This window comes from Crotalus tigris, unplaced genomic scaffold (assembly GCF_016545835.1).
Source record: "Crotalus tigris isolate CLP2741 ecotype Arizona unplaced genomic scaffold, ASM1654583v1 scf7180000018124.1459596, whole genome shotgun sequence".
NCBI classification, from domain to species: domain Eukaryota; kingdom Metazoa; phylum Chordata; class Lepidosauria; order Squamata; family Viperidae; genus Crotalus; species Crotalus tigris.
Window position 1 is genome coordinate 1205896 of NW_024096836.1, and position 27079 is coordinate 1232974.

At 37.3% G+C, this 27079-nt stretch overlaps 1 protein-coding gene across 2 annotated transcripts in view; it reads right to left on the bottom strand.

Annotated features, from left to right (window-relative positions):
* Window positions 1-13770: 13770 nt before the first annotated feature.
* Window positions 13771-27079, bottom strand: part of DHX8 (DEAH-box helicase 8) — a 50659-nt gene continuing 37350 nt past the window's right edge. For both annotated transcript variants that reach the window (XM_039348187.1, XM_039348186.1), the window contains exons 16-23: window positions 25491-25672; window positions 21605-21745; window positions 19963-20118; window positions 19608-19745; window positions 19057-19185; window positions 18051-18247; window positions 16842-17021; window positions 13771-14508 (exon numbers count right to left, since the gene is read on the bottom strand). In XM_039348187.1, the coding sequence (XP_039204121.1) occupies window positions 14289-14508; window positions 16842-17021; window positions 18051-18247; window positions 19057-19185; window positions 19608-19745; window positions 19963-20118; window positions 21605-21745; window positions 25491-25672 (1343 nt within the window). In that variant the 3' untranslated portion in view covers window positions 13771-14288. The remainder of the gene's footprint in view (window positions 14509-16841; window positions 17022-18050; window positions 18248-19056; window positions 19186-19607; window positions 19746-19962; window positions 20119-21604; window positions 21746-25490; window positions 25673-27079) is intronic.

Consider the following 27079-nt stretch of genomic DNA (forward strand, 5'->3'; position numbering starts at 1 on the left):
AAGTTACTAAAACTAACAATATACTAAAATAAATATTGATATTATACAAGAAAATCAGGGTTTTAAGAAATGTTAAATAAATTCCTTATAAAAAAATCCTTTAAGAAAAAATTCATTCAACAAAAATATTTTGGATTTATCAGTGGATGTCTAAAATGTTGGTTGTCAATTTTCTTGTGTTGAGACCTTAAACATTTAATTTAATCAAATTCCTTGGTTACCTATATTAGGTATGGCAAGTGAAGTTCTTGGAAAGAACTTGTAATTTGTAATTTGCCTATTTGTGAAGAACTTTGTATTTACTTGCTTGGCATGTTATCCCCCTGACTTTGGGACAGGCATTGTCTCTGCCCTATGAAGGAAGGAAACCACTTCTGAAATCTTGCCCCAAAACTTGCAGGCACTTGTCCAAGTTGTTACTAGCAATCAAAATTGCCTCAAATGCACATATCTAAATCATAATAATTGTACAAAATGATGACTAGTTACCATAATAATAGAGATTAAGCTTAAAAATTCTTAAATACATATAATTAATGTTGCATTTATATTACCGTATGTTTGATTTAGGTTTTTTCTTTTGTTTCTTTTGCTTTTCTTGTTTAGTTTTGTTTCTTTGTTACATATTTTCTTTTATTTTCTGTTTTGTAGTATTAAAGCAGTGAAAAATTGGAAAAGATTGATGTGCAGGTGTTGTCTCTCCATTAATTTCAAAAATACAATTTATGTTAAATTAGATACAGTTGAACAAACATGTTTGTCAAAATGATATCTTCTTTGTTTAAAGGATTTAGAGTAGGGTGGACAATTAATTTTCCCGAGGGGGCCAAATGTGGAGACCCAAATCATAGGGCGCTGGCTGCCTCAGAGCCCCCTTTGCTGCTGCTAGGGCCTCCTCCATTGCCACTATGGCCTCTATCACCACCATTGTAGCCATCACCTTGGGCTGGACAGAGTCAGCCAAAGGGCCAGATGTGGCCCGCAGGCCATAGAATGCCCAGGTCTAGTTTAGGCGAACAATTTACTGGAACAATTGATTTCACAAAATTCAATCTTAGGCTGATCTATGTGTGTGAGAGAGATAGTATTTTTTAAAATTTTATTTACAATGTAAAAGACAATGTAAACTGTAATCAGAAAGGAGGACTTCCAGTCTTCAGAATAGGCACAGACTTAGTAATCCTGTCATCTCTGCCTTCAACAATTTTTTTTTATTTTTCAGTATTTCAATAATTTCTTTATATTCTAATATTTCTGAATCAGATGAACTTTGTTTCAGCTCTTTATCTTGTAGATCTTTCAAATCTGTTATTTCTTTTTTAATAGCTTTAAGTCATAATCTATCCATAGATGCAGATACCACTGCTGCCACTGTCACTACAAGTTTCTGTCCCCATTCTTCAAATATTTGTTGAAGTATCTCAAATATCAAACTCCTTTCTGTCATTTTGTCTCAAAGCTAATCAAAGACAAACACCATTACACTTTTTCTCTTTTTCCTTGTACCTGAAAATCTCCTCTCTCCATGTGCAATTTTTGAAATTATAAAACCTCAAATTTAATTTTAAATTAGATTAAACATTTAATTCCACAGAGATGCTCTTTATAATAATTATTTCCAAAAACTTATAGCAAAAGTCCTAATATTTAAAATTCATTTGATTCCTAAAGTTATTTATAACCTTCTTTAAAGAAGATTATAAAATTTAAATTTAAAGAATATAGGTAATTTCTCTTTTCCTCTGGGAAAAAAGTAAACTCACAATATGGCTTTACAGATTTGTTGTTTTGAAGATCTCTAATATCTTTAAGAAATAGATAATTTCTGAAAATTAGAAATTGAGATAGTGAACCTAGTGTTCTTTCAAAGACTCCATTGTGGGTGAGTAAATGATGGCCTCCCTTCTTCTCCTCAAATCTGCAGGAAGCTGCTAGTAGTGGTCTCCTTGTGAGGGGAAGTTATCCAGAGGATAAACAAATGATCTCCTGTCTTCTCTTTATCTAGAGAGGTTTCGTGGGACTGGTCTACTTGCCGGTGCTTGCCATAGCCACATCATTTTCTCTGCTTGTTTGGTGAAATGCTAGCTCACCATTCCTTATCCAGAAACCTTACGACAGTGTTTCTTAACTTCAACAACTTTAATATACAGTATGTGGACTTGCTGTTTGGGAATTCCATTCATCTCAAAGATGCTGAAGCTGAGAAACACTATCATTGCATCAATAAATGTATTGCAAAAAAAAAGTAGCTGATGTATATTCTGAACATAACAAAGCTGCAAGCAACTGCAGCTTTTATCATTCTGAAAAATATAATCTAAGAGATATATACTTGGTAACTTTAAAATATGTGAACTTCATGCTGGCTGGTAAATTGTGGATTTGAAGTTCACACATTTTAAAATTACTGTTAAGTCCTGGGAGCGGTGACGAATGAAGAATACACATGTCTCTGGAACTGCTCTTTATTATGCTTATTTCAAACTCCAACACAACAAGCAAAGGCACGCAGGCCTCCTTTTATATGTCCCAATTCCCCGGACAAGATGGCAACATCACTAGGCACTTTTCGCGCCTTGTGCATGCGCATCTGGTCGGCGCCACTCAGTCTGGTCCCGGGCAGCTTTTGCAATTGTCCGGGAACCTTGCAAAGTCCCGAGCCTGCATTTGCAGGCTCAGGACACAACACCCCTCCCCCCTTAGCTAGAACACACATGGTACTTGTTCTTACAATCCCTACAAAAATATAAAATAATAATAAATTTCTTTCTATCCTACAGACACTCCATTCTACTACAACTTGTTTGCTACTCTCCAATGTGTGCTTCGCAGGTTCTATTGCTACCCACATAGGTTCCATCTCCTCATCATAGACTTGTACTGTTCTTGTGCTGACAAGAACCTTACATACTCTTCTAGGTGTTTAGGAGAGGTCTTAACCCGTTGGGACCTTCACAGGATGAGGGAGGATGCCTGGCCTGACAGCTCCCCTGCTCGACTGGACAGACCAGGACTTGACCTTAAGGGCACCTTGCCTACTGGCCCGTCTGATGGGCTCACTAGAACAGGACTTTTATGCACAGGTTTTGCAGGTGACCCCTGATAGGGTGTACCGGCAGAAATGCCAGAGTTTCCCCCAGGCTCTGTGAGAGCAGCTGCACTCTCCCAACCTTCTGAATTGGCTGAGGATTCCAGAACTACTCTGGATGGTTCCTGAGAACCTATGTCCTCGAGCCAGCAACCGTTTTCGGACGTGCCCTGTGAAACAAGTGTGTGTAAGGGGTCCCAGTATTCGGCGGACCCCAAGATCATGCCTGGGGTGCCAGAGTCAGGAGAGGCCTCTCTGCCCCCCTTACATAGGATCTCCTTTTGGAAGCAGTTGCAGAATTGAACCTGCTTCCTAGCTGGGTTGCCAGTTCTTGCGTGTTCTGTGAGTTCTGTGGATACCCCCAATTATCCTCCCTGTCTGGAGTGTTACTGTTTCTATATGGAATATGTGGATGCCCCCGGGGTGACTCTCTGGCTGGAGTGCGTCTTGGTGTGTAGGGTAGTTCTCTGCCCCATGAATTCTTGTTTGGAGCACTTGCGGAATCTCGGGATGGAGGAACAACAATCTCTTCAGCTGCTGGCACTGGCTGCTGACATTGATCCTCAGAATGTATTCTATAATTTTCCTCCCCCCCCCCCCCGAGCAGAGCCAGGAGCAGAAGAGTGAGACTCCAGCCTCGCACGCAGCTGATCTATGTGCCGCTGAAGAACGCGGCCGTCTTCCAGGGACACTTCATAGGACAAGGGCCCCAAGACCTTGCAGACCACAGCTGATACCCAGAGATGACCAGGCCCATAGTTCTGAGTCCAGACTGGAGCACCCACTTGCAGACTCCTTGGTGCCCGTGGATGCAACACCTGAGATGCCCCCCTATCCGGATGCAGCCTGTCCAGCTTAGTAATAAGACAGTGACCCCAAGTTCAGCAGGGCTCTTCTTGGTGGCTGTGCAGGGTGTGGTGCGATGTGCAAGAAGAAAGTCTGCTAACCTGTGATGTCAGTCACCGTAAATCAGTCTCTTAAGGACATCCTTTGTGGTGCGCACCATACATTCAGCCATTCCGTTGGTGGATGGGTAGAAAGGAGCAGAAGTTGTATGGCGGATCATGTTGGCCTGAAGAAAAACCTGGAACTCAGAAGAGGTAAATTGAGGACCGTTGTCTGAAACGAGAACATCTGGAAGGCCATGAGTTGCAAAAATACTTCTCAGCACCTGGATAGTCTTGGCAGCAGTAGTGGAGGACACAGGAACAACCTCTAGCCACTTAGAATGGCTATGAACAACAACCAAGAAGAATTGCCCCTGAAAGGGCCCAGCGTAATCTATATGTACCCTGGACCATGGGGTTTGAGTTTTCTCCCATCTATGAACTGGGGCCTGAGGCATTTCAGGCTGGGACTGTTGGCACACATGGCACCCATGCACTTGAGCCTCAATGCTTTATCGAGGCCAGGCCACCACAAATGGCTGTGTGCAAGTGCCTTCATCCTGACTATGCCAGGGTGTCCCTCATGTAAAGAATGCAGCATTCTAGTCCTCAATGAGGTAGGGATTACTACCCTACTTCCCCATAGCAGACAACCCTTGAAAGTGGACAACTCATGTCTTCTTTGCCAGAAACTCTGAAACTCAGTATCAGGGCATCTGTCAGGCCATCCTGACAACACCCATGACAGAACGCGTGTGAACGTGTGGTCAGTGGCAGTTTCTGCAGCCACATCCCTTGCATTGAGGGGAGACTCAGGCAGCTCTTAAATGGACAGAATATTAATGGCTGGAGCAGGAGCAGACTCCAGTGTTGGAAGGGGTAATCTACTCAGAGCATCAGCACGACCCATTTCCTTTCCAAGCTTGTGAATTAAAGAGTAGTCATATGCTGACAGGAAAATGGACCAACGCAGCATACGCGGCGAAAGAATATGTGGGGTCTGTTTGATCATGGTGAACAATCCTAGCAGTGACTTATGGTCAGTGTATACCGTGAAATGGCGGCCGTATATGAAATCATGAAACTTCTTAATGCCAGCCACAATGTCCAGCGCCTCCCTGTCAATCTGAGCATAGTTCTGCTCAGCAGAAGACAAGGTTCTGGAATAATAATCCACAGGGATATGTGTCCCATCAGCCAACAGATAGCTAAGAACTGCCCCCACTCCATATGGAGAAGCATCTCAAACAGGCAATGCAAACAGGTAACTGCTCATTGAAGTGAACCAGTACAGCATTAGAAGTAAGCAAGGCCTTAACCTTATTGAAATTTTTTTCATGGACCTTAGTCCACTGCCAACAGGCTTGTTTGTCTAAGGGCCTGTGCAAGGGTTCAGCTATAGCAGCTTTGTTGGGCAGAAAGCCATGGTAAAAGTTTAGTAGCCCCAAAAAGGCTTGTAGTTCCCCTTTAGACTTAGGGCTTGGGGCCTGCTGAAGGGCCTTTAATTTAGCTTCAGAAGGGTGGATACCTTGAGCATCAATCCTGAATCCCAAAAAGTCAGTAGAATTGACTCTATCTTACACTTGTCCTTTTTTAACTTGAGACCCGCTTCCCTAAAATGAAGCAAGACAGCCCTTAATCTCTCAGCCAAGTTTTGAGGTGATTCTCCTGCAATAAGGATATCATCAAAATATGGACAGACTCCTGGAATACCCCTCAGTGTGTTCTCCATAATACTCTGGAAAATGCCAGGGGCTACATTTACCCCAAATTGCAATCTCTTCACTTTAAAAGCTCCTCTATGAGTCACAATCGTCTGAGCCTCAGCAGCTGCCTCATCAACAGGCAACTGTTGATAGGCCTGTGCCAGGTCAAGCTTCGCAAAAATCCGCCCCCCCCCCCTTTAGGGAAGCCAGAATGTGACTTACAACAGGTACTGGATAAGCGTGTTGCTGTAGTGCAGATTTGAAGTTGATTTGTCATTTCTCTGCAAACAGATCATAAATCTTCTGTCTCTCTAGGAGAGAAAATATTGTATGAACTTTCCCTTGAGGTCCCAATCAGTGGTGGAATTCAGCCTATTTGTACTACTTGAGCAGAACTGGTAGCTAATTTTTTCTTGCCCAGGCCCAGAATGGACTTCTGGAAGCAGCATCCACACAGAGAACTGGTTGTTCACATATTTGAATCCCACCACTGGTCCAAATATTTAATCATCAGCAGTTACATACAAGATAGTACATATTCTTGTGAAATTGTGAATGAGAGCTCTTATTTTTCATGGGATATTCAGTATTCATATTACAAAAAAAAATCATTTCAAAATGGAATAGTAATTCCATCAAATGAAATTCCAACAAACCTGAGCTCATTGTCACTTGAATATTTGTCTAGAAATAGTGATTAGACCTGATCAATCCCAATACAACTTTAAAAATCCAAATAATCCATGGCAGATGTTGGCAGACAAATGGTTTATTTCTTTAAAAAGACCTTATTTACACTGCTATTATTATCTTTAATGCTTGGAAATTGTGAAACTACAGAACCCAACTATAAATTAACGTGCATATGTTCTCTATATATACTTATATGTGGATATAATACTTGGAAAAATGTATTTGTTTAGTATACCCTTTGTTTTGAAAATAATTGGTCCCATCTTTTCTGGCTTAGCAATCAGACTTACCATAGTGGCATATTTCCTCCCCATCATAGAATTATACCAGGATCTGGGAAGCAGTAAAAATAAGAAGTCTCCTCCAATGACTGTACAGATCTCTCAGGGCAAGACAAAATTGCTTTTGCAGTAACATTTAACTACTTGAAAACAGGAGTTCCTTATCTGCTAAAAAAAATAAGGCTGTAGCAAAAGACAGAGAAATAATCTTTGCTTACTGATTATAATTAGGACCAGCAACTTCATGGTTAAACCCATGATCATTAACTGGAAAATCATGTGACCACAATGAATTTATGTTGGCTGTTCAGTCAGTCAGTGAGGCATTGTGTGACTGTGACTTGTGATTTTACTTCTGTATTTTCCATTAACTCTGCTTTTCAGAGGCTGGTTGTGAAGCACAAGAATGATGATCATGTGCCATGGTACTAATATATATTTGCCATCTATCACATCAAAAAAATATTTCTTTTAAACTCTGAATCATTTTTGATTTCTGGTGGCTGCCTGAACAAGTCCCTGTAGTTTTCTTGGCAAGGTTTCTGGGAGTGGTTTGCCATTGTTTCTCTCCCAGAGAATGACTTACGTTGGCCTAAGGTCAGCCAGTTGGCTTTATTTCTAAGATAGAAGTACAACTCATGGTCTCCCAGCTTCTAACCAGATGCCTAACCCACCACACCAAACTGGTTGTCCATGACCTTCCACTATAAAATAAAAGGGCACATTCAAAATTATAATAGCAAGTTAAATGTGTTACTGTACTTTAAAAAAGTCCTACTCGAGGGTCTTCAGGCATAGTATTGTAGACTATCCTCTCTTCCTTAGTCTTCTCTTTGTAAGCAAAACTTGCCTAACTCCTTTCAGGTTAGTAATCTATGCTCCTTATGGTAACTTTGAAATTCCCCCAGCTTTTCCATGTTATCTCATGTGATGCCAGAATTCCAAGTATAGTCTTGCATACCTCCATAACAATTGAGCTACATGTAGTGAGTTTAAGGCATTTTACTAATGTAATCCAAGATTGTGCAAGCTGTTTTAGCTATTACATCATACATTTTGCTGATGTTCAACAGATGTTCTATTAGAAGTCCTAGGTTTCTATCCAGTTCTATACCTATATGTTTCTTTTTTTTTCCTGTCATGTCATTTTGTTGGATTTAGTCCAATGTTCCACCCTGTCAAATAGTCCTTTTGAATCAAGATGTTGTCCTGTAAAAGTATGTTATCACCTGCAAATTGAAAAGCATCCTTAGAGCAGACATTTCAAAAGAGCAGCTGCTATTGCAACACTATTTTTGTCAATGCCCTTTCTTCTTTCCTATGGGTGCTACTTCAAAAATACTTGGGTTCTTACAACACATTATTTGAAACCAAAAACAGTAGAATGCCTTACTGTGCTTCATAATGTAAATCTACCTGTGCAGTCTTCTTATGCTAAGCAGTCAGTTCAAGGATGTTTACTGTTACTTATTCTCTATTCTGCTCCAATTAACAGCATAATTTAAACTATTTATAATTCCTGAATTTTTGTGACATTAAATTATCAACTACCGTATTTCTTTTTTATTATCTGTCATAGCAGAATAGCAGCATAAAAACAATTAACCCAAATGGAGGGGAAAGCAGTGTGGTTTCTGAAACTATGCTATAAATGAATACTGCTGAATAGTGTTGTTATCCCAAGACTACCCTACGGTTGTCCTGGTAAATACATTTTAATGGAAATTTGCATTTTATTATAATTCACTTGCAGCATATCTGTTTTGAGGCAATTATTTTTGGAAAATAATTTGATAGCATTCTATCCAATTAATCACAGGGCCTACAAAGCTATGGAAAAATTTAACTTAAAAACAATCTCAGATTATTCAAAACTGAGAATAAAAAACATGAAGTATGTATGATACATCATTCAGGTAACTGTCTTGAGAACCTGCAATTATTAGATTGATCGAAGCCTGCAAAGATGGATGAACTGAATTTAAGCTGAAGACAGTTCTGAAATTAAATCCTGTGGTTGCTGCTTCTGTAACTTCATTGTTTTGAGGAAAGAAAAGGAATGCAATGTCCCATTAAATGTAATCTTTAAATTTAAAGACAAAATATTTTAGAAGAGGTAGTTGCTAACAATTAATTAACAGTTCACAACCACGTGGTGGCATCTGTTTCATAACTGGCGAAGTATCAAGGATATTAACTAGGATATCTTTTAACTGTTGAACTCTGAGGAAAAGTACTTGAATTATTGTCTGCTGGGTTCAGTTCAGTGGTCCATTGATTTTCTCCAAGTCTATGATTCTTAAGGCATCAGATTACAAACTAGGAGACTGTGAATCCTAGTTCCACTTTGGGCATGAAGCTGGGTGACTTTGGGCCTATCATTTTCTCTCAGTCCTAGGAAGAAGGCAATGGCAAAAATCACTTCTGAAAAACCTTGCCAAGAAAAATGCAGGGACTTGTCCAGGCAATGTCTGAAAATCAGATATGACTGAACAGAAGAAAAAGGATGACAAATTTACAAAGTAACCAGGAAAATATTAGAGTGACATATATTGTCATACTTATTATTTATTAGGAGGTTATTTTAAGAAAATTCTAGGTGCCTAATTTTTTAATTTTTAAATTAAATGGCCACAAAAAACATTAAGGAAACAAAAAAAAATTGTTGGCATTGGGAGGAGTTAACAGTGCTAGGTTTCTCTTTTTTAATTAACATAACTGAAATGCGTAATAACAAGTATATAATATGAATCAGATATCAGACAAATGAATGTTCAAATAAAATGTACAGATCATATTGCACTTGTCTGAATTATCATTTTGGATAACATAGCATGTACCAAAGCCTTTGTAATCTGAGACCTGTCCTAACCCAGCTTCTGCCCTTTTCCACTACATTTCCAAAATTACTTTGTGGTATATGTGTTTATTTAAGAAAACAGTGATAGAAGTGACCTTGGAGGTCTTCTAGTCCTACCACCTGCTCAAGCAAGAGACCCTATACCATTTCAGACAAATAGCAGTCCAATCTCTTCTTAAATACTTCAGTGATGGAGTACCCACAACTTCTGAAGGCACTAGTTAATTCCACTGGTTAATTGTTCTCAGTCAGAATTTTTTTTCACTTAGTTCTAGGTTGGTTCTTGATTAGTTTCCATCCATTGCTTCTTGACTTGCCTTTTGGTGCTTTGGAAAATAGGTTGATCCCCTCCTTCTTTGCGGCAGCCCCTCAAATATTGGAACTCTATGGTATCACCCCTAATCATTTTTTTCACTAGACTAGACATACCCAATTCCTGCAACCATTCTTCATATGTTTTAGCCTCCAGCTCACTAATCATCTTTATTGCTCTTCTCTGCATTCTTTCCAGAGTTCCACTCTTCCCCTTCCCACGGGTTCCAAGGCCAGCTCTTTTTTGTTTTTCTAAACATTTAGAATATTTTTCTTCCAATTTTCCAACTCATACCAATTTATTCTTATAAATTAATTTAAACCAGATGTTTTCACTGTTTGGTACTATAGCTAGGAATGTCAGCTGCCTCTAGCTGAACAAATGCTAGGTCCTTGCAGTGATAGACAAATTTGAGCCAAATAAAACCATTGGATATCACTTTCTGTTTTCTTTTCCTCAAGAACTCAGAAAAATATATGTCTTTTGAAGATACTGTAAAAAAGAATTTATTTTTGGCAGCTTCTCATTGTACAAAATTGAAGTTAATAATGAAAGCTCTTCATATAGAGTAGAAGCACACAAGTTGCTGACTTCAAACACATAAGGTTGTGCCTGATACTTTTGTGGTTTTACAACTGTGAAGATCAGAAACTACAATAGTAGAATTTCCTGGCACTTTTTGCCAGGAAGTGAAATAACCAAGAATACAAAATCTTCAATAAGCAAAATGCCCCTATATTATTATTTTTTTAAAAAAACAAAGTTAAAAAAACAGGACAGAGATCATTCAACTTCTCAATCCCAGATGTGAAAAAAAAAACCCTCACAGAGCTATCATTTTAACTCAATTTTTTTTTTACTGTAAATAGATTGCAAAACTATAATGTAAATGAATCAAAGCAGGTGCATGAACCATCACTTCCTCATGGACATATGGATGAAGCTTTCTTAATATACATTTAATATCTTTAAGTTCAGGCAATGGAAAAGTCCTGCAAATTTGGGCTCTCCCTGAAATCATGAAGACAAGAATGTATTGTTGGACTTCCGGTTTGCCATCAGCGCCTTCAGACATATGGAGGTGAACTCCATCTTCAGCGTCCGATTTCATCCCACTGGGGGACCCTGGAAAAGGTTGAAAGTCGCCCTATAGGGGCAATGAGTGAGGAGGGGATCCCTGCTTGATCATGGGAGGGCAGCAGCGCTCCTGCTTGATCTGGGGCAGCTTTCCAAACCGGTGGGGGAAAGACTGGCCATAGCAATATGGCTCATCATTAAGCTTCTCACAGCCAAAGTCAAAATTACTACCAAGCACCTTTAAAGCAATATGGATGAAACTGGGTGAGATCTGTTCTTCTCTTTAAGACTCTAAATATCTTGCCTGCAAAAGCTGCCCTAAGTATTCTTCCCACTGTGAGGAGAGAGGGAAGGGAATTCCTGCCCCACCCTCTAAGAACAGTGGCGACTGACTACCCAGGGGAAACAAAGCAATTATAAAAAACAACTTTAATCTAATTGGATGCATATACTTTTGAAATTTGGGGACTAAAAGGTTTTCCTAAAAGTTTTCTTATTCCTATTTCTACTGGATATGCTGATTTTTATCTAAAAAGAAAAGAAATAAACTTTGAAAAACTATTATAAAAATGGGGGATTTAAAAAGTTTTAAATGGCATCGGTGACATCTTGTGGCGAAGTTTGATATTACAACTTATTATTGCCTAAAAGAGACTTGGCTTGAAGCCCAGACTTCAGATAAAATTCTTTCGACCTTGATACCACCTATGAGAAACTTAGCTGTAAAGAGAACTTTTGGGCAGCATAACTGGCCTGCTTGAACTATGAATATAAACTTTTACTGACTTTCAGAGTTATATGTGGGGAATTGCTTTCCTATCTCTTTATTTGAGGAACATTGGTTATTATATGAGATGATGAAATATCTTGGACTATAAAATTTTACTTGACAAATGACTTCTACTATAAAGACTACCTATAAATACGTGAAATAGAGGTCACATACCTACTTATAAAATTATTTTTAACGTCTGATTTTAAAGTCCTCAACAACACATTATTAAGAAAATATAGATGAAGACCAGGAAAAGATCCTTTCTATGTTGAAAGCAATACATGAAAGCATTCTTTCAGCTTGTGACAAAATAAGACCCAACATAAAAAAACAAGATGCCAGCTTAGATACACAAACCCAACTTTTGACTACAATCAAAGAATTAACAACACAGAAGATAACAGGAGTGGAACAATCAAATACTAAGGCAGAGGACTCAACTGACCAACAAATACAGTTAATGGAAAATCCGGAAAAGGGAGTGACAACACTGAATATGGAAAAGACTTTTTATATAAATCAGAAGAAATTTGAAAAAGAAGAACAGATTGAATGGAAGATAAACATATCAGGACAATCATGGAGAATTGGAATAATAGAGAAACGATTTAATGAATACAAATGAGCTAGTTCTTCCAAAAAAATGGCAACTAAATGGTCTCTCTTATTTCAAATAATATATATCAGTGGTGGCAAACCTATGGCATGCATGCCAGAGGTGGCACTGGGAGCCCTCTCTGTGGGCACACATGCCATCACCCCAGCCCCGCCTCCCCCCACGGCCCCCTCCTCACCAGCAGCCCCCCTGGAGGAGAGTCACCCCCAGGCACAGCCTGCACGGACCAATGCAGCCAAGGACATAGCCGGGCAGCAGGGACAAAACTCCGCCCTCATGCCCCATAGCATGCAGATGATGCTGTGGGGTGTGGGCAGAGGGCACAACTGCCATGGCACTGCAGAGCTGACTGGGTGATCTGCTGAAGGCAGTGCATGGCCCTGCAGGCGGGCGGGGGCGGAGCAGGCAGGGTGGGAGGTGGAGCAGGGATGGGGCGGTTTTTGGGCACTCAGTCTCTAAAAAGTTCATCACTGATATATATATATATATATATATATATATATATATATATATATAATAGAGGGAGATCTATTTGATAATCTAAAAGCACTAACATGGAAGGCTAGTTGGCAAAGGAAGAAAGACAGAATAAGGCTGAAGAAAATTGGGGTTCTGATTTATTAGAGGGGATTTTATATTACTAATTAGAGGGTTAAAGGAAGAAGTTGAGATAAGGGGAATTTTGGTCATTAAACTTAAAATATTTGGAAACTAGTTGAAAATAAGGATTCTATTTGTTTAATATTTAAAAATTAGACCCAAAAGAAAAAAATTATGAATATGTTTGATTTATTGATTAACCCAGACAATATATGTAATGGTTTTGATTTATTAAAGGGGATATTATTAATTAGATGATTTAATATGGTGGGAAATAGATAACTTTTAGGAAATAGAACGAGACTATATTTAAATAGATAAGATGTGTATTTTGAATATTAAATTCTGCTATGAATTGAGATAAAGGAAACTTTGGTTACCTAAAACCTGGAAATTATAAATATCAAATGTTAAATTTGAATATTGATGGGAAATTAAAAATTGGGAAAAAAATCAACAACAGAACATTGATTGTCTATAAAGATTGAATGTAAAAATAATTAAGATATGTATAAGTTAAAAATTTATTGATAAATGTGATAATGATGTTTTTACTTAGTTGATATAATAAGAAATGTATTAGCTTAACTATGAGATAGTAGATATTAAGGGGAAAAGATAAGAAATATTTGATGTTGTAACTTGAGATTTGTACTAAAGATTTTTGTATGTTATTGAACTATTGATTAACCCAGCTATCATGTTGCTTTTTGAATACTTAGATGTAAAATTGGAAAATTAATAAAATATTATTTAAAAAAAAGAACGTATTGTTGAATAATTGCAGACACTGGTAATAAAAGGTAGAACGGTAGTCAAACATTGTTGTTTTTTCATCTAAAATTAACAAAAAAAATATTGCTTGGAAAAATAATTGATAAAATAGAGGAATATTACTTTAATGCAATAATGATGCCAATTAACATTTTTAGGTTAGTGTACATTACACCAACAATCCTCCACCCCCTAAATGGCCTGCTTAGGTTAAGAAAAAGGTACTCAGTGTTATCACCTCTGAAAAATGGCTTCCTTATATGCAGAAACAGGCATTTTTCTCATTTCCACTATAATCAGACCAATGATAATTAGGTTCCAAAGTGCACAAATTAACACTGAAACATTAATTTATTAACCAAGATGTTTGATAACTTTTGATCCACGGACAGCATAGAAATAAAAGGAAAAAGTCTGTGGAACAATAAGTGAAATCTCTGAAATGGACAATGATATCAGTTAGATGAAGGTAGTTAGTTGCCTTTCAAGTGCTGCATTTCACTGGTTTATCTTTTGCCTTGAAACTTAAGAAAAGCGACAACACATGTCCAAACAAGCCTTAAATCAGAGTTTGTGGTATAGAGATATCAAACAGTTTATGCCACATAAAGATGTGGTTTATCGACGCCTGAATGCCCGTGATATCCTCCAGGCATTGGGCTCTTCATAGCGATTGTAAAGAGGCTCCAGGCGCTGCTGCTTCTTTTGCTTGCTTAGCTTTGTGGGATCAGAAACCTTGAAAAAGGCTGGGGCAAACTCCACAAGCCAGCGGGGATCTATGGTGGTAACCTCTCTCATATATTCTTTGGTTGTGAGGACAAGCTCATGGTACACCACCCTAAGAGTAAAATAAAAAGATCAGAATGTCATTTTCTTTTCAAACAGAGCTCCTCTGCCTTTCATATACATTATATGTAAATAGACTACCCTTCTTAAAAGGCACGCACAAGAAGACCCAGACTCAATTAATTTAAAAAGAAATGTAGATGTTTTATATTTAAAACTAGTTTAAGCAATCTAGTTAGCTTCCACTTGAGTATAGTGGACCAAGGCTGAATCAAGAGCCATTCTGAAATGGCAGAACTTGTCTTTTAAAGAAAAGAGGAATATCATATCAAGTCGTAGCTCTAGATTTGGTTCAGCTCTTTTAACTGTAGACATTAAAATCTTATTTTGGACGTTAGAAGTTAGGCCAAAGGTTCTTAAACCATTTGACTCAATTACTCCGTTTCCAAGTCTCAAATAATGTCATTAGTCCCATAAAACAGACTGGTTTTTTTTAACACAAGCATTTTTGCAGCAACAGTCCCAAATAGTATTCTTGACTTCCTAACAAGCAATTACAAATTGCTTCATTACCCCCAGGATATGTCCAAATTACCTTCCTGGGAGTAAGTACTCCCAATTTAAGAACCACAGCTCTAGACTTCTACAGGGGAAAACTTATTATTATTTAATATATGTTTATATTGCTTCCTAAACAAAGTATCTCAAGGCAGTTTACAAAATATAACATACATAATAAATTAAAAATATAAAAATGCATAAGAAAATAAAAGGTCAAGGAAAAAAGAAAATGAAACAGAAACCACAATCATTTATTCAGCATTCATAATGAATGGGCTTGAATATAGAGATAAATTTTCAACAAAAAATGTCTTAAAAGATATAAAGGCAATCTTTAGTGGTCAGAAAGGCATTATTACAAAGAAAGCCTACATACAAGAAACCACAAAATTTCACTTCATAGTTCTAGGCATACATAGTAGGATCTTCTGTAACGATCTGAAAGACTGTCCATGACTATATAAGTAGCCCTCACTTTACAAATGGCCCCTTAGTGATCATTTGAAGTTATGACAGACTTCCCCAGAGCTACTTACCCACCTGGTTTCAAAGTTCTGAGAGCTGCCTCCTGCCTTGCAGTCATTTTGGGCACTTGGCAACCAATCCGCATTTGCCACCATTTGGAGTGTCCAATTGTCATCTGACTGCAATTTTTTTATTATTATTATTATTTGCTGGAAGCTGGCTTAACTTCCAATTTCCAGCAAAAAATGCTTTGTGTACAATGGGTTCTCATAATGCCTGTGGTTTTCACTTAACAACTGCTGCAAAAAAATAATAAAATTGGATATGGTGATCTGCTTAATGACTAGCAAAACTTTTGACAGTAATTTCTGGCTCAATTGCAATCGTAGATTGAGGCCTACCTGTAATAGTGACAACAGCCATCATGTTTCTGGTCTCTGACTGTTATTTAAAGCTTTATACAATGAAAGCAAAATCTTGAATCTGGTTTATAATCTAAAAGCTTTTGTGGAATCTTTACAGCTTAATCTCTCCATTATAACATGTCACATAAGACAATTGGCTATATATCTATTCTATAAGATTCCATTAACTTGCAGTTGAATCACACCAAAGCAGAATTGTATCATACCATAATAAAGGGTAGAATGGTATACCTTATTATCTTGATGGAAGAAATTATGCAAACTCAAAAAATTCTCTAGACTATGAAGTTCTAGGGGTATTTAGACCTATTTAGGAAGATCTCCACATATTTGTCAACACAAAATACTATTATTCTGGATTCATACAAATTCATCATAGCAATGTTTTTGTTTCCAAATTTCTAGCAATATAGCTGTTTCATAGTGCAACTGTGAAGGAGGCATGGTGGTGCGGCAGCTTAAGGACACTGGATCTGCTGACCAGAAATGGTCGACATTCCAGCGGTTCAAGCCCTGGTAGCATTATGAGATGAAGTGAGCTTCCGTCACTTGCCTTTAGCTTCTGCCCTGCTCATCCAGCTGTTTGAAAACTTATTGCGAATAGATAAATGGGTACCACTCTGGTTGGAAAGACTATTTGCATAGGAGAATGAGAGCCAGTGCTGGACCTACCCAGACATGGGGCAAGATCAGCAGAAGAGGCCTTGGAAGATGTGCAAGCTAGTTCACCCCCCATGGTGCACCATGGATAAGTGCACAGGCACTAAAGTGAACAACCAACCAATTAGGCTGTCAAGACTATTCTGTAAAAATGTAAATCTCCCTAACAAACGTATGCTATGCAAAATAAACAGTGTAATTTCTATTTACCTACTTAAAGCAAATTCAGCAGCTATTCAAATAGAGCTAATTCTGATTTCAATCCACCCCTTACCATTCAGGCTGACGGTTGAAGAGGGCACTTGAGGGATGGATATAGACCACTTGCTGATCAATCAAGGTCCGGTAGCCTTCTTGTGGGTCCTTTTTGGCTGCATTCCGGAAGAAACCACTGCAAATGGCTTTCTGGACTCGTACTGTTGCTTTTCCACAAGATACCACATCTAACTTGTGCCTGTTAAAGTCAAGGGGTGATTGAAAGGCTTTAGGACCAATGTGTTCAATAATAAGATCCTCTGATGCATCCTGTTTTAATTTTCTAGTTAAAATAGACTTTTCCCAAAAGAAAAATTGTTTTAGATCGCCATACCCAAGTATCAGCATTATTTAATTCCTAAATATTATTTTCAACAATGGATTATCTTGGTTTTACTGTTTCTATAATTGTAATATTTTATAGAAAAGGACTGTTAAATATTGTCTCCTACATGAGCACATTCCTAATCAATTAGAATTCAAATATATAATGTACCACTGCTTCTTTTACTACTGACAGTCAATCTCAAAAGAGTGAAACCACCTACCATTTCAGTGACTTTACTTTAAAAAGAATATTAACTTTAAAAAAAGAGGTTAATTGAGTTCATGTGATGTTTCTATCCTTCTTAGAAAGATCAAAACTGTCCAGGCAGTTATTTTCTTTGATACATCACAGATATAAAAATTGGTCTTTGAAAATGCTTTTGAACTTGTGAGATGTTAAAGGGTAGATTACAGGCGGATTTTCCAGAGAAAGTTTACATGGTCAGTAAAAGTCAATTACCAGCTTGATGGCAGTTAATCCAACAACAGGTATAACATGACCAAATCCTGGGAGTTTGGTTATGGAGGTCAACATTATTCCAGACAAACCTGGTCTATAATTGGATATTACTCCAGGCACTGAGTTGGGAGATTTGGGGCCTGTTGGTATATTTCAGTTGGATGAATTTGTCTCTGGTAAAGTGTGTTAATGGTTCTGGATATTATGTGCTATTTTATGTGTCTATGCTGCCCTAAATCATACTTTATTGAATGATTATGCAAACTGATTCAATCAATCACTCAATCAATCAATCAATTTCTTGTTATATTCTACATCTAGTTCTTATTTTTTCAAACTCTTTTCAGATAATATTCAAGCCCAAGTATTGCCAAATATAGTTTCCCATAAGCTGTTTATTTTTTTGGCTGAAAAACAATTTCCCCTATTTCATTAACTCACCTATCCATTATTCCCAGCATCTGCTTACGAATATCCTGGGCACGACGCAGTGAGCGGGCTTGGATAAAATTTTCATAGCACCAGGGATTGGAGAACTTGTTGTTCTTCCAGGAGTTGTAAACAGCCAAAAGTGTGAGGTGATCTCCTTCAGTTTGGTGGAACTTAGCTTTCTTCTGGTCAGCAAGAGCTTGCTTGTCCTACAAATATGAAACAAAATTAGTCTTATTTAATTTCCACCTTTCAAATATAAAAATATGCATTTTCTAGAATGATGAATATATTTTATGATGAAATGTTAGTAAATATATTTAAACCAATCGAGTGCAAAAAGGGATGAAACAGAATTTAAAAATATATTGAAATAACCTTCAAGCAAATTATTGAAATATACATTATTATTATATTGATTGCAAAATTAATTACAAAATGCTAAATAGCTGGCAATACCAAGGGACCTGTGGAAGCAGATCTGCAAAGAAAACAGGAAATTAAATTTTATTAAAGATCTCATTCTACAGAACATGCAAACTTTTATATCAACATGTCGGCCATTCTTTTACATTACTTTATTTGACTTAGTAAACTAAACACTGCCAAAAGCTTAAAACTGAAATTGAACAAAGTCGCACATTTCAGAATTACCCTATTCTATGCTTTTAGAAAGTATGTTATTGGAATTAGTGCTCTTTCCTTGTCTGCATTAGATTAGATTTTACAAATCTAAAAGAATTGACATATATCTTATTAATGTTTATTAATAAATATGTGAGAAAGATTACCAAATAATGCTTGAAAATTCAAAGCCCGACTTTAATAACATCGTCTTCTAAAATGAAGAACCTGTTGTGTGATAAGGATAAGGCTGGAAATCAAGTTTTCCATTCCCACATCAAATCTGCAACTCACCAGATCAGCCATTCTTCTCCCATGCCCCAGTCCAGCTGGGTCCAGAGCATGGTTTCTATATAAGATGCAATCTTTTTCATTCCAATGTTCCCCAATTTACCTTAGGTCGATAGAAAACATTTTGCACAGACAACATTGAGACAATAGTGAGCATTTCCTCGCTGCAACCTAGGTGCACTGACATAATGAGCATCTTGCAAAGCATAGGTTCCAGTGGGAACTCTGCCATCTGTCAGAAAGGAGAAAAACATAATTTGGTTGAAGTATCCTTGGGTAAGTTTTAACTTGCAACTGAAAAATACACATACACCAATAGCCCCATAAGGAAAAACGCCAGCCCAAAGTAAGTTATCATCATCATCTGCTGCTGCTAAAGATTCCTTCCAATCCCTCCATCCAACTACTGTGTGAGAACTAACAATAGATCTACCTGCTTAGGAGTATAGGAAGAAATGTTTTTAACTGTTTCCATTTATAAATGTCCCAATATATTTCCATCTATAACTACTGATGGACTTCACATATAATAAACAACAGTGCAGTGCAGAAACGGGCATCCTATACACAGCTTTCACAAAGGCTACACTATCATGGATATTGCTTTCTTCTGTTCAACCACACCAAAGGGAATCTGAACAACGCTGATCCTACCCTGCGTCCAAGTCGAGTGAGCAGCCCTTCATCATCCAAAGCTCCCAGAGTATATAGTTGCTCCATTGCAGTGATCAGAGTTTCCATTGGGGGGGCATCCATAAAATCGAAAGACAGCAAATCATTGATACCCATAGCCTGAGTATGTCAGAGAGAAAGAAAAGATAGTAAGCGTTGTGGACACATCTGGTAACTGACAAAAATATTTCCTAGGCCTGCTCCCCAAAATATTACTCTCAATTTTATAGATTAATTTGTGTGAAATCCCCTAACTTCCATCTTTATAAAGCTGGGCAAGGTTTTTTTCCGAAGATGTTGAACAAAAGCATGAAGTTATTTAGATGCCAGTGCTCACCTTGAGAGATAATACAGTGCTGGCCAGATTAGTTCTCTGAATCTCAGGCACATTGGTGGTCAGCATCTCATCACGGTAGGCTCGCTCTGTGTAGAGTCGGTAGCACTTGCCTGGGCCTGTTCTTCCAGCTCTTCCAGCTCGTTGCTTAGCTTGAGCCTATAGGAATCACAAATTAAAAGATACATAGAGAATTCATTCCTTCTGCTTACCCACTAAATATTTTAATTTGCATTAGAATTAGACCCAGGATGGTTGTAATTCAAGACAGAAGAAAAAATGAATGATGGAAGCAAAGCAGCAAATATTGTGTACAGCAGAATGTGACGCAGAAGCAAAAAGTTACAAAAACAGTTCAAGAAGTGCTCTATGGAATTCATGAAAGGTTTTTATATATTCCATATACTGTAGATATACATTTAGCATTCAAAGAAGATCAAGATTCATTAAAAAAAACCCTCCAGCCTTTAAAATAGAATTGAATGGTAGAGGCATCACTATTTGAATCTGAAAAGTGATTAACCTTCTGTAGTGTCAATATGGCACTGCAATGATGGAATAAACAAAAATTCAGTGCCGTAATAAGCTATTTCATGGCAAAAGCTTGGTATAGAGAACAAGGTAACAGCACATTTTTAGAATTTATGTACAGGTAGCTCTTGCTTATGACCACTTTTTCAGCAACTGTTTGAAGTTGTGACAGCACTGAACAAGTGATTCTTACAAAGTTCCAGCATCCCCTAACTTGACTGCAATTTGGGTGTTTTCCAACTGGCTCACTTTGGTTGCAGAATCACAAAGTCACATGTTTACCACTTATCATCTTTCATGCCAACTTCCCACAAGCAAAGTAATTGGAGAAGCCAACAGAGGAGGTCATAAATCATTCTGGTAAATTTCCCAAACATTGTTGCAGATACGCTGCTACACCCTCCTCCTGTGCACACCCTGCACAAATGTAATGGTATGTGGGAATGACTCTGGGAGATGGAGGAGAGATGCTGTTTATGGAATAATCACACTGAAGAGGGTGAAGCCTGACACTGCATAACAAGCAGAGAAAGAAACTCAGAAAGGAGTTTCCTAATTTATCAGGCTGTAAAAGGAGATAGTGGGACTAGTACTTTCAGACTTGCAGGATTCTGTTAATGTTCTCATAATAAAGAGAAATTAGCTCACCCAGTCATATTTCCTGTCTCAGAAGGCTAATGTGTGCTCTGCTATGCCATCCCTCTTAGCCTTCCTGCACATGTGCTCTGCTATGCCAACCACCCACCTGATTTCCTTGCAACTGCCCCGCCTAACTTGTAAGCAACCTGCATCAGGCCTTCCCCACTCCTTACATAAGACTCCCCACCACTTTCCTTCCTAACTTATGTGTCTTTTGATTATGAGAGCAATCAGGACTGCTGGAATTGTTGTTGCTACATGATGTGGTCACATATGGCATCACACTTTATGACCACCTCATATAGCAACAGCAGTCTCAGTGCCAACTGCTACCTTAATCTGAGGAACACCTCTATTGTTCTTCAAAGATTGGAGTAAGATAAAGACATTCCCATTCACTGCAGAAACTGTGCAATGTGCACACTACCCTTAATAAAAGCTTCAAGTAACATAGTACCCAACAAATACAGGATACCTGAGAAATTGGTGTCACAACCAGCTGGTCAATCCCTGTTTTGGAGTTGTATACTTTCTGCTTTACAAAACCTGGATCAACTACATAATAGATACCATCAATTGTAAGTGAAGTTTCAGCAATATTTGTGGCAATGACCACCTGTAGGAGGACAAAAAGGAATAGCGAACAATTGAATATAACAAGAAAAAAATAGGGGTGAGAACAGGACTGCTATTAAGCTACTTTTATGACATGCTGTTCATTCAGTGGTCAGAAATCTTCACTTATTATACATACACTGCAGAAAATGCAGAAATATTCTCCCTGAAAAAAAAAACCTGTTTTAAACTGGGGTGGGGGGAATAGAAAACTAAGCCAAAGATTACATAGCAAGCGTTATTTTTAAAAATTGAATAACAAGTTCAGGAAATCACTCATAAAAATCCATGAAAAACTCTTGAATGTTGCATTGCAAAATAATATGCAATTTATAACTAAATCACCCTCTTTACAAAGAGAGGGAAGACTTTATTTGGCCACATTTCACATACAGTAAATGTAACTGTGAGCAATGTACATCAATGAAAATAAAAATAGTAATAATTTTAAAAATCCAAATTTAATTACAATTCTATATGCATTTAGTATAAATTGATGTTTTGTACACAAAATTAATTAAACCTACAAGAACAGCAATTTATAAAATGACAACCAGAACCCTTAATGTGCACTACTACTCAAAGTGGTAGATCACTAAGGTAGCTCCAATTTCTAAAAAGTTAAATCTAGGAATGAGCCTTTTAAATAATTCAATGTATCACATTAATATGCATGAAGAAAAATCTCCCTTTCTCTTTAGAACTTTTAAAGATTCAATTCACGTGGTATGCAATTCAGATAGATCTTATGAAACTCAATTGTTACTTTGCATGTCATGCAAGGCAACATGAAAAAAACAGGATAAATGATAAAGAATTGCTGAGGATGGATATTACACTCCAATTAATAATTTTATCAACAATGTAAATGCGGCTTGTGAACTTGTCTGACATAGTTCTTAAATATTATGTTATTAGGGCCCAATATTTAGTATCAGACCCACATTTTCAGTCTTCCACAGAAAGAAAAAAGAGTTGTAACAATGAGCTATTGCACTTTAAATATTCTCAAATTGTTGGAAAATATGCTTTTCAGTTGATCAAGAAGTATTTCTAGATGCTATAAAAATATGTTCATTATAGCAGATAATAACATCACTGTATTCAGTTTCTTCTGGCTCTGTTGTGTCCAAAACCCCTTGATTTCCTATAAGCTTCTGTTTGTGTAATTAGTGACAATATCTAGCCAGATGTTCTGCTAACTTAAATTGCCTTTAATTTTCCAAGCATGAGCTTTTTTCATTGACCCTTCAATGTGCCAAAGTATTTAAGCTTTAGGCTCAGTCTTAGTATTTCTGGTGAGCAGTCCGGTTTAAGGAACGGCTGCTGGAATTGGGTATGTCTAGTTTAATGAAGAGAAGGACGAGGAGGGACATGATAGCAGTGTTCCAATATCTCAGGGGCTGCCACAAAGAAGAGAGAGTCAAGCTATTTTCCAAGGCGCCTGAAAGCAGAACAAGAAGCAACAGATGGAAACTAATCAAGGAGAGAAGCAACCTAGAACTAAGGAAAAGCTTCCTGAGTTAGAACAATTAACCAGGGGAATAACCTGCCTCCAGAAGCGGTGAATGCTCCAACACTGGAAGTTTTTAAGAAGAAACTGGACAGCCATTTATCCGAAATGGTATAGGGTTTCCTGCCTGAGCAGGGGGTTGGACTAGATGACCTCCAAGGTCCCTTCCAAGTTTACTACTACTACTACTACTACTACTACTACTACTACTACTACTACTACTACTACTATTAACTTCATTTAGAAGAGTTGTTGCTTTTCTATTCAAGGATTTCTTAACTATCATATCCAGTACTATAATTTAAAGGCATTTTTTTTCATTTAACCTTTCAAATAATCCAGGTTTTATAGCCATCTGTTACCATTAAGAGTAAAACAGCTTTCACAATATGAAATCTGTCATCACTTTTATACTTATTCTAGACCTATCATAATTTTTCCCCTAAGTAACAGATGCCTCTATTTCATGGCTAGAGTCATCACTTCTGAATGATTAAAGGAAGCAATGAAAGATGACCACTAGGCTACTGGCACCATTTAACAAGCAAAAAGTACACACTGTTGAAGCCAATCGGATAGCATACATTACTATCAAATTTATTTGTGGTTTTACCTGTTTACCCAGTTGCCTTTGATGAGATGTGTGAGAAATTCGGTTAACACAAACACACACACACACAAACATTGCCCAGAACTGCCATATCTGATTTCAAAATAAAAACATTTCCAAGTATTAGATTAATTAAAATTGTAAGAAGTAAAAGTCTCTTTTGTGATAGTTTTTTTAAATTAACCTATTCATTCTATTAGGGAAAATATCAAATCCAACATTAATAGGATTAATGAACAGAACAAAGATAGAAAATAAGAGAACTTTAAGAAACAGGGATATGTAAAATATTTTGAACTCAGAATGGCTATTTTAAGTTTTCTGAACTTGCAAAACAACAAGCCAAAATGTCTTGTTACATATTACGTGAAGGGATTTTTAAATTGTGTTAAGACTTGGACAGTATACTAGCCAATAAAACTGGCAACACAACTTCCAACCCTGTTTAAGCAATGGAGAAAAGGAGAGACAGTTAAGGAAATTGCTTACTTCACTGGCAAGTTTAATGCTACTTTAATATTTCCTGATGTAGGAAATAAGAATTCATGCACTGAATATTCTTGTCCCTGTACATTTTGAATTTATATTTTTTTTTCAGGTAGACTATTAAATGCAGATAAGTACTATGCATGTGCATTACCCACAGCTTTATATACATACATACATACATGCATGCGTGTGTGCATACCCATATTTCTTTTCAGAATACGCAATGTTATACTGTACACACACTGCATACAAAGCAATAATTGTAAACATTCCCCCAAATTAAAAAAACTAACAAAAGAAAACATAGCTAAACCTAATTTATGCCCACTCCATTCATTATATTTCCACCTCCCTTTCTATGTCTTATATCACTTTGTACTTTTGTTTTTTAAATCTGTCTTTTTTGTTGATAGATATTAAAAGAGTGTATTCAGAAGAAGCCTTAACCTAATAGAGAAGAACTATATTCTTGGTATTGATGTTGTTCACATAGAGTTAGACCATACTGAAGCAAATCCATTGCTGTTGCTTTTTAGTTCAGCTCAATCTGAAGTTATTTATGGCAGCAAACTACAAAAAATAAGCTTAACATTCATAATGCTCTAACATAGAATCTAAATGAATTTGTAAATATTTTCACTGAGAAGATGTTAAATTTATAATCTGATCTTATCCCCACCCCCCAAAAAGGCATCTGAATAATAAAAAAGAGGACAGGGAATGAAGTTTTAGGGTTAACTGAGGCTATTAAAATAATGTGAAATAGTACATACCCAAGAATCCTTAAAGCACTCAATATGTAAACTTACTGATTTATTTATTTATTTTATATGCTGCCCATCTCGCTGTCAAGCAGCTCTATTGCCATCAAATATATGCAACTTCCTCTCAGCATCTCAAAAAATATCATCTTCTCCCCATTAATGAAGTGATCAGGAATTCCCATATTTATAGAATGAAAACACAATAAGAAAATGTCTTCCAGCCTTTTAACGGGTTGCAAAGAAACATTTTACTTTTGAAAACAAAATGCTCAGTAGTCTTCTGATCTAGAAAAGATTTAATTATTAATTATATTATGCTGAAAGATAACAACCATCTAGTAAAAAAACCCACATGTGTGGGAATAGATACCTTTCGACTTCCCGGGGGAGCTGGATCAAAGATCCGTGTCTGCATCTCACTAGGCAATGCTGAATAAACAGGCAAGATTATCAGCTCAGGAACATCTGGGCCGAGGGACTTCATTCGCTCATAGAGAATTTCACAAGCTGTATCAATCTCTTCCTGGCCAGTCAAGAATACCAAGATGTCTCCTGTATGAAATAAAACCAAATCATATAGGCCAATACAAAAACAACACTTACAATTAAGACACAGACAGTGATTTCAGATTTCAGATTTCTCTTGTGATTTTTTTTCAATCTGATTTTATAAAAAGCAAGTATGTGGCTTTTACAGCTATGAGACTACACTAAAAAGTAGATAATTGGAACAAAATTTGCTGATTTTAATGATTTGTTCTGAATAAAGGAACTGTAAGTCATCCAGGAGAAAAAGCAACATAATGACAGATGCTTCTTTGCTGAGTGAAGATGAAAAATTAGATGAAATTGATTTGTTAAACAGAGCATGGTACCCGTCCCCCTGCTTACTAATCAATGAGGGTTATGTAAATCAGATAGAAAGAAATGTAACATTAGGACAGATATACTACAGCTATGGATAGGGAAAACATACTGGTAATACTAGACTATGGCAAGATGGGCAGTAAATAAATTAATAAATAAAATTTTATACACTATGATTTCCCCTGAAATTTCATTTTTTTTCCCTTAAAAACCTATGTAAAATATAGGCTTCTTTCTCCAGGAACTTTATACAGAATTCTTCCTTTATTCTTTGGTATTTCTTTGGTATTGAATATTTCTCTTTTTAATATATAAACTGGTTTGAAATATATATTTGTATTTTAGCAAAGTTCTCATTTAACAATATCAGGTTTGTGACTCTCACAGAAATCCAACAATGTCAAAAAGAGTCTAAATTAATAGTAGATAGCTACTTGAGAATTTCTTTGTCCATAAAAACTAAAACTCTTTATATTAGAAATGGCAGATTAGACTCCCAAGGGCAAGAAAGCTATCTTATCAGGCTTATTTACCTGAAATATTTTTATTCTATCTTAAGGAATAGGTATATCCACTATAAAATTTTTATAGCTTCCACTGGCCAAACCTGAATAATAAATCTTGTGTATTTATTATTAAATCTTGTGTATTTATTATTAAAAATGAAAATCCCATTCTGACTTAACTAGTATAAAAGAAAAAGGGATTGCAAACTAAAAGGGTTTAGACCAGGGGTGTCAAACTCAATTTCACTGAGGGCCATGTCAGGGTTGTGGTTGACCTTGGGGTGGGCAGTGGGCACAACTGGGGTGGGAATGGCCAGCTCGACGTCACTCATGTCAGGAGGCACCTGTGTGGTCTGGGCGGCAGCTGGGGGTATCCACTGTCTCCAACGGAGGAAAGTTAAGACCAGGGCAAATGCCAAACTCTTGTCCACCAGAGGAGTCTTGCTGTTCCTCTCAGGCCATGTGGAAGACCCCTGGATGGCGGCATAGGCTGCCCAGAACCCTGGGCAGTGGAAGGCAAGCACCCAGCCTGGTTCTCGAACTCCCAAGGCATCGGGAGCCCACTGCCCCACAGACCCCACTGCCC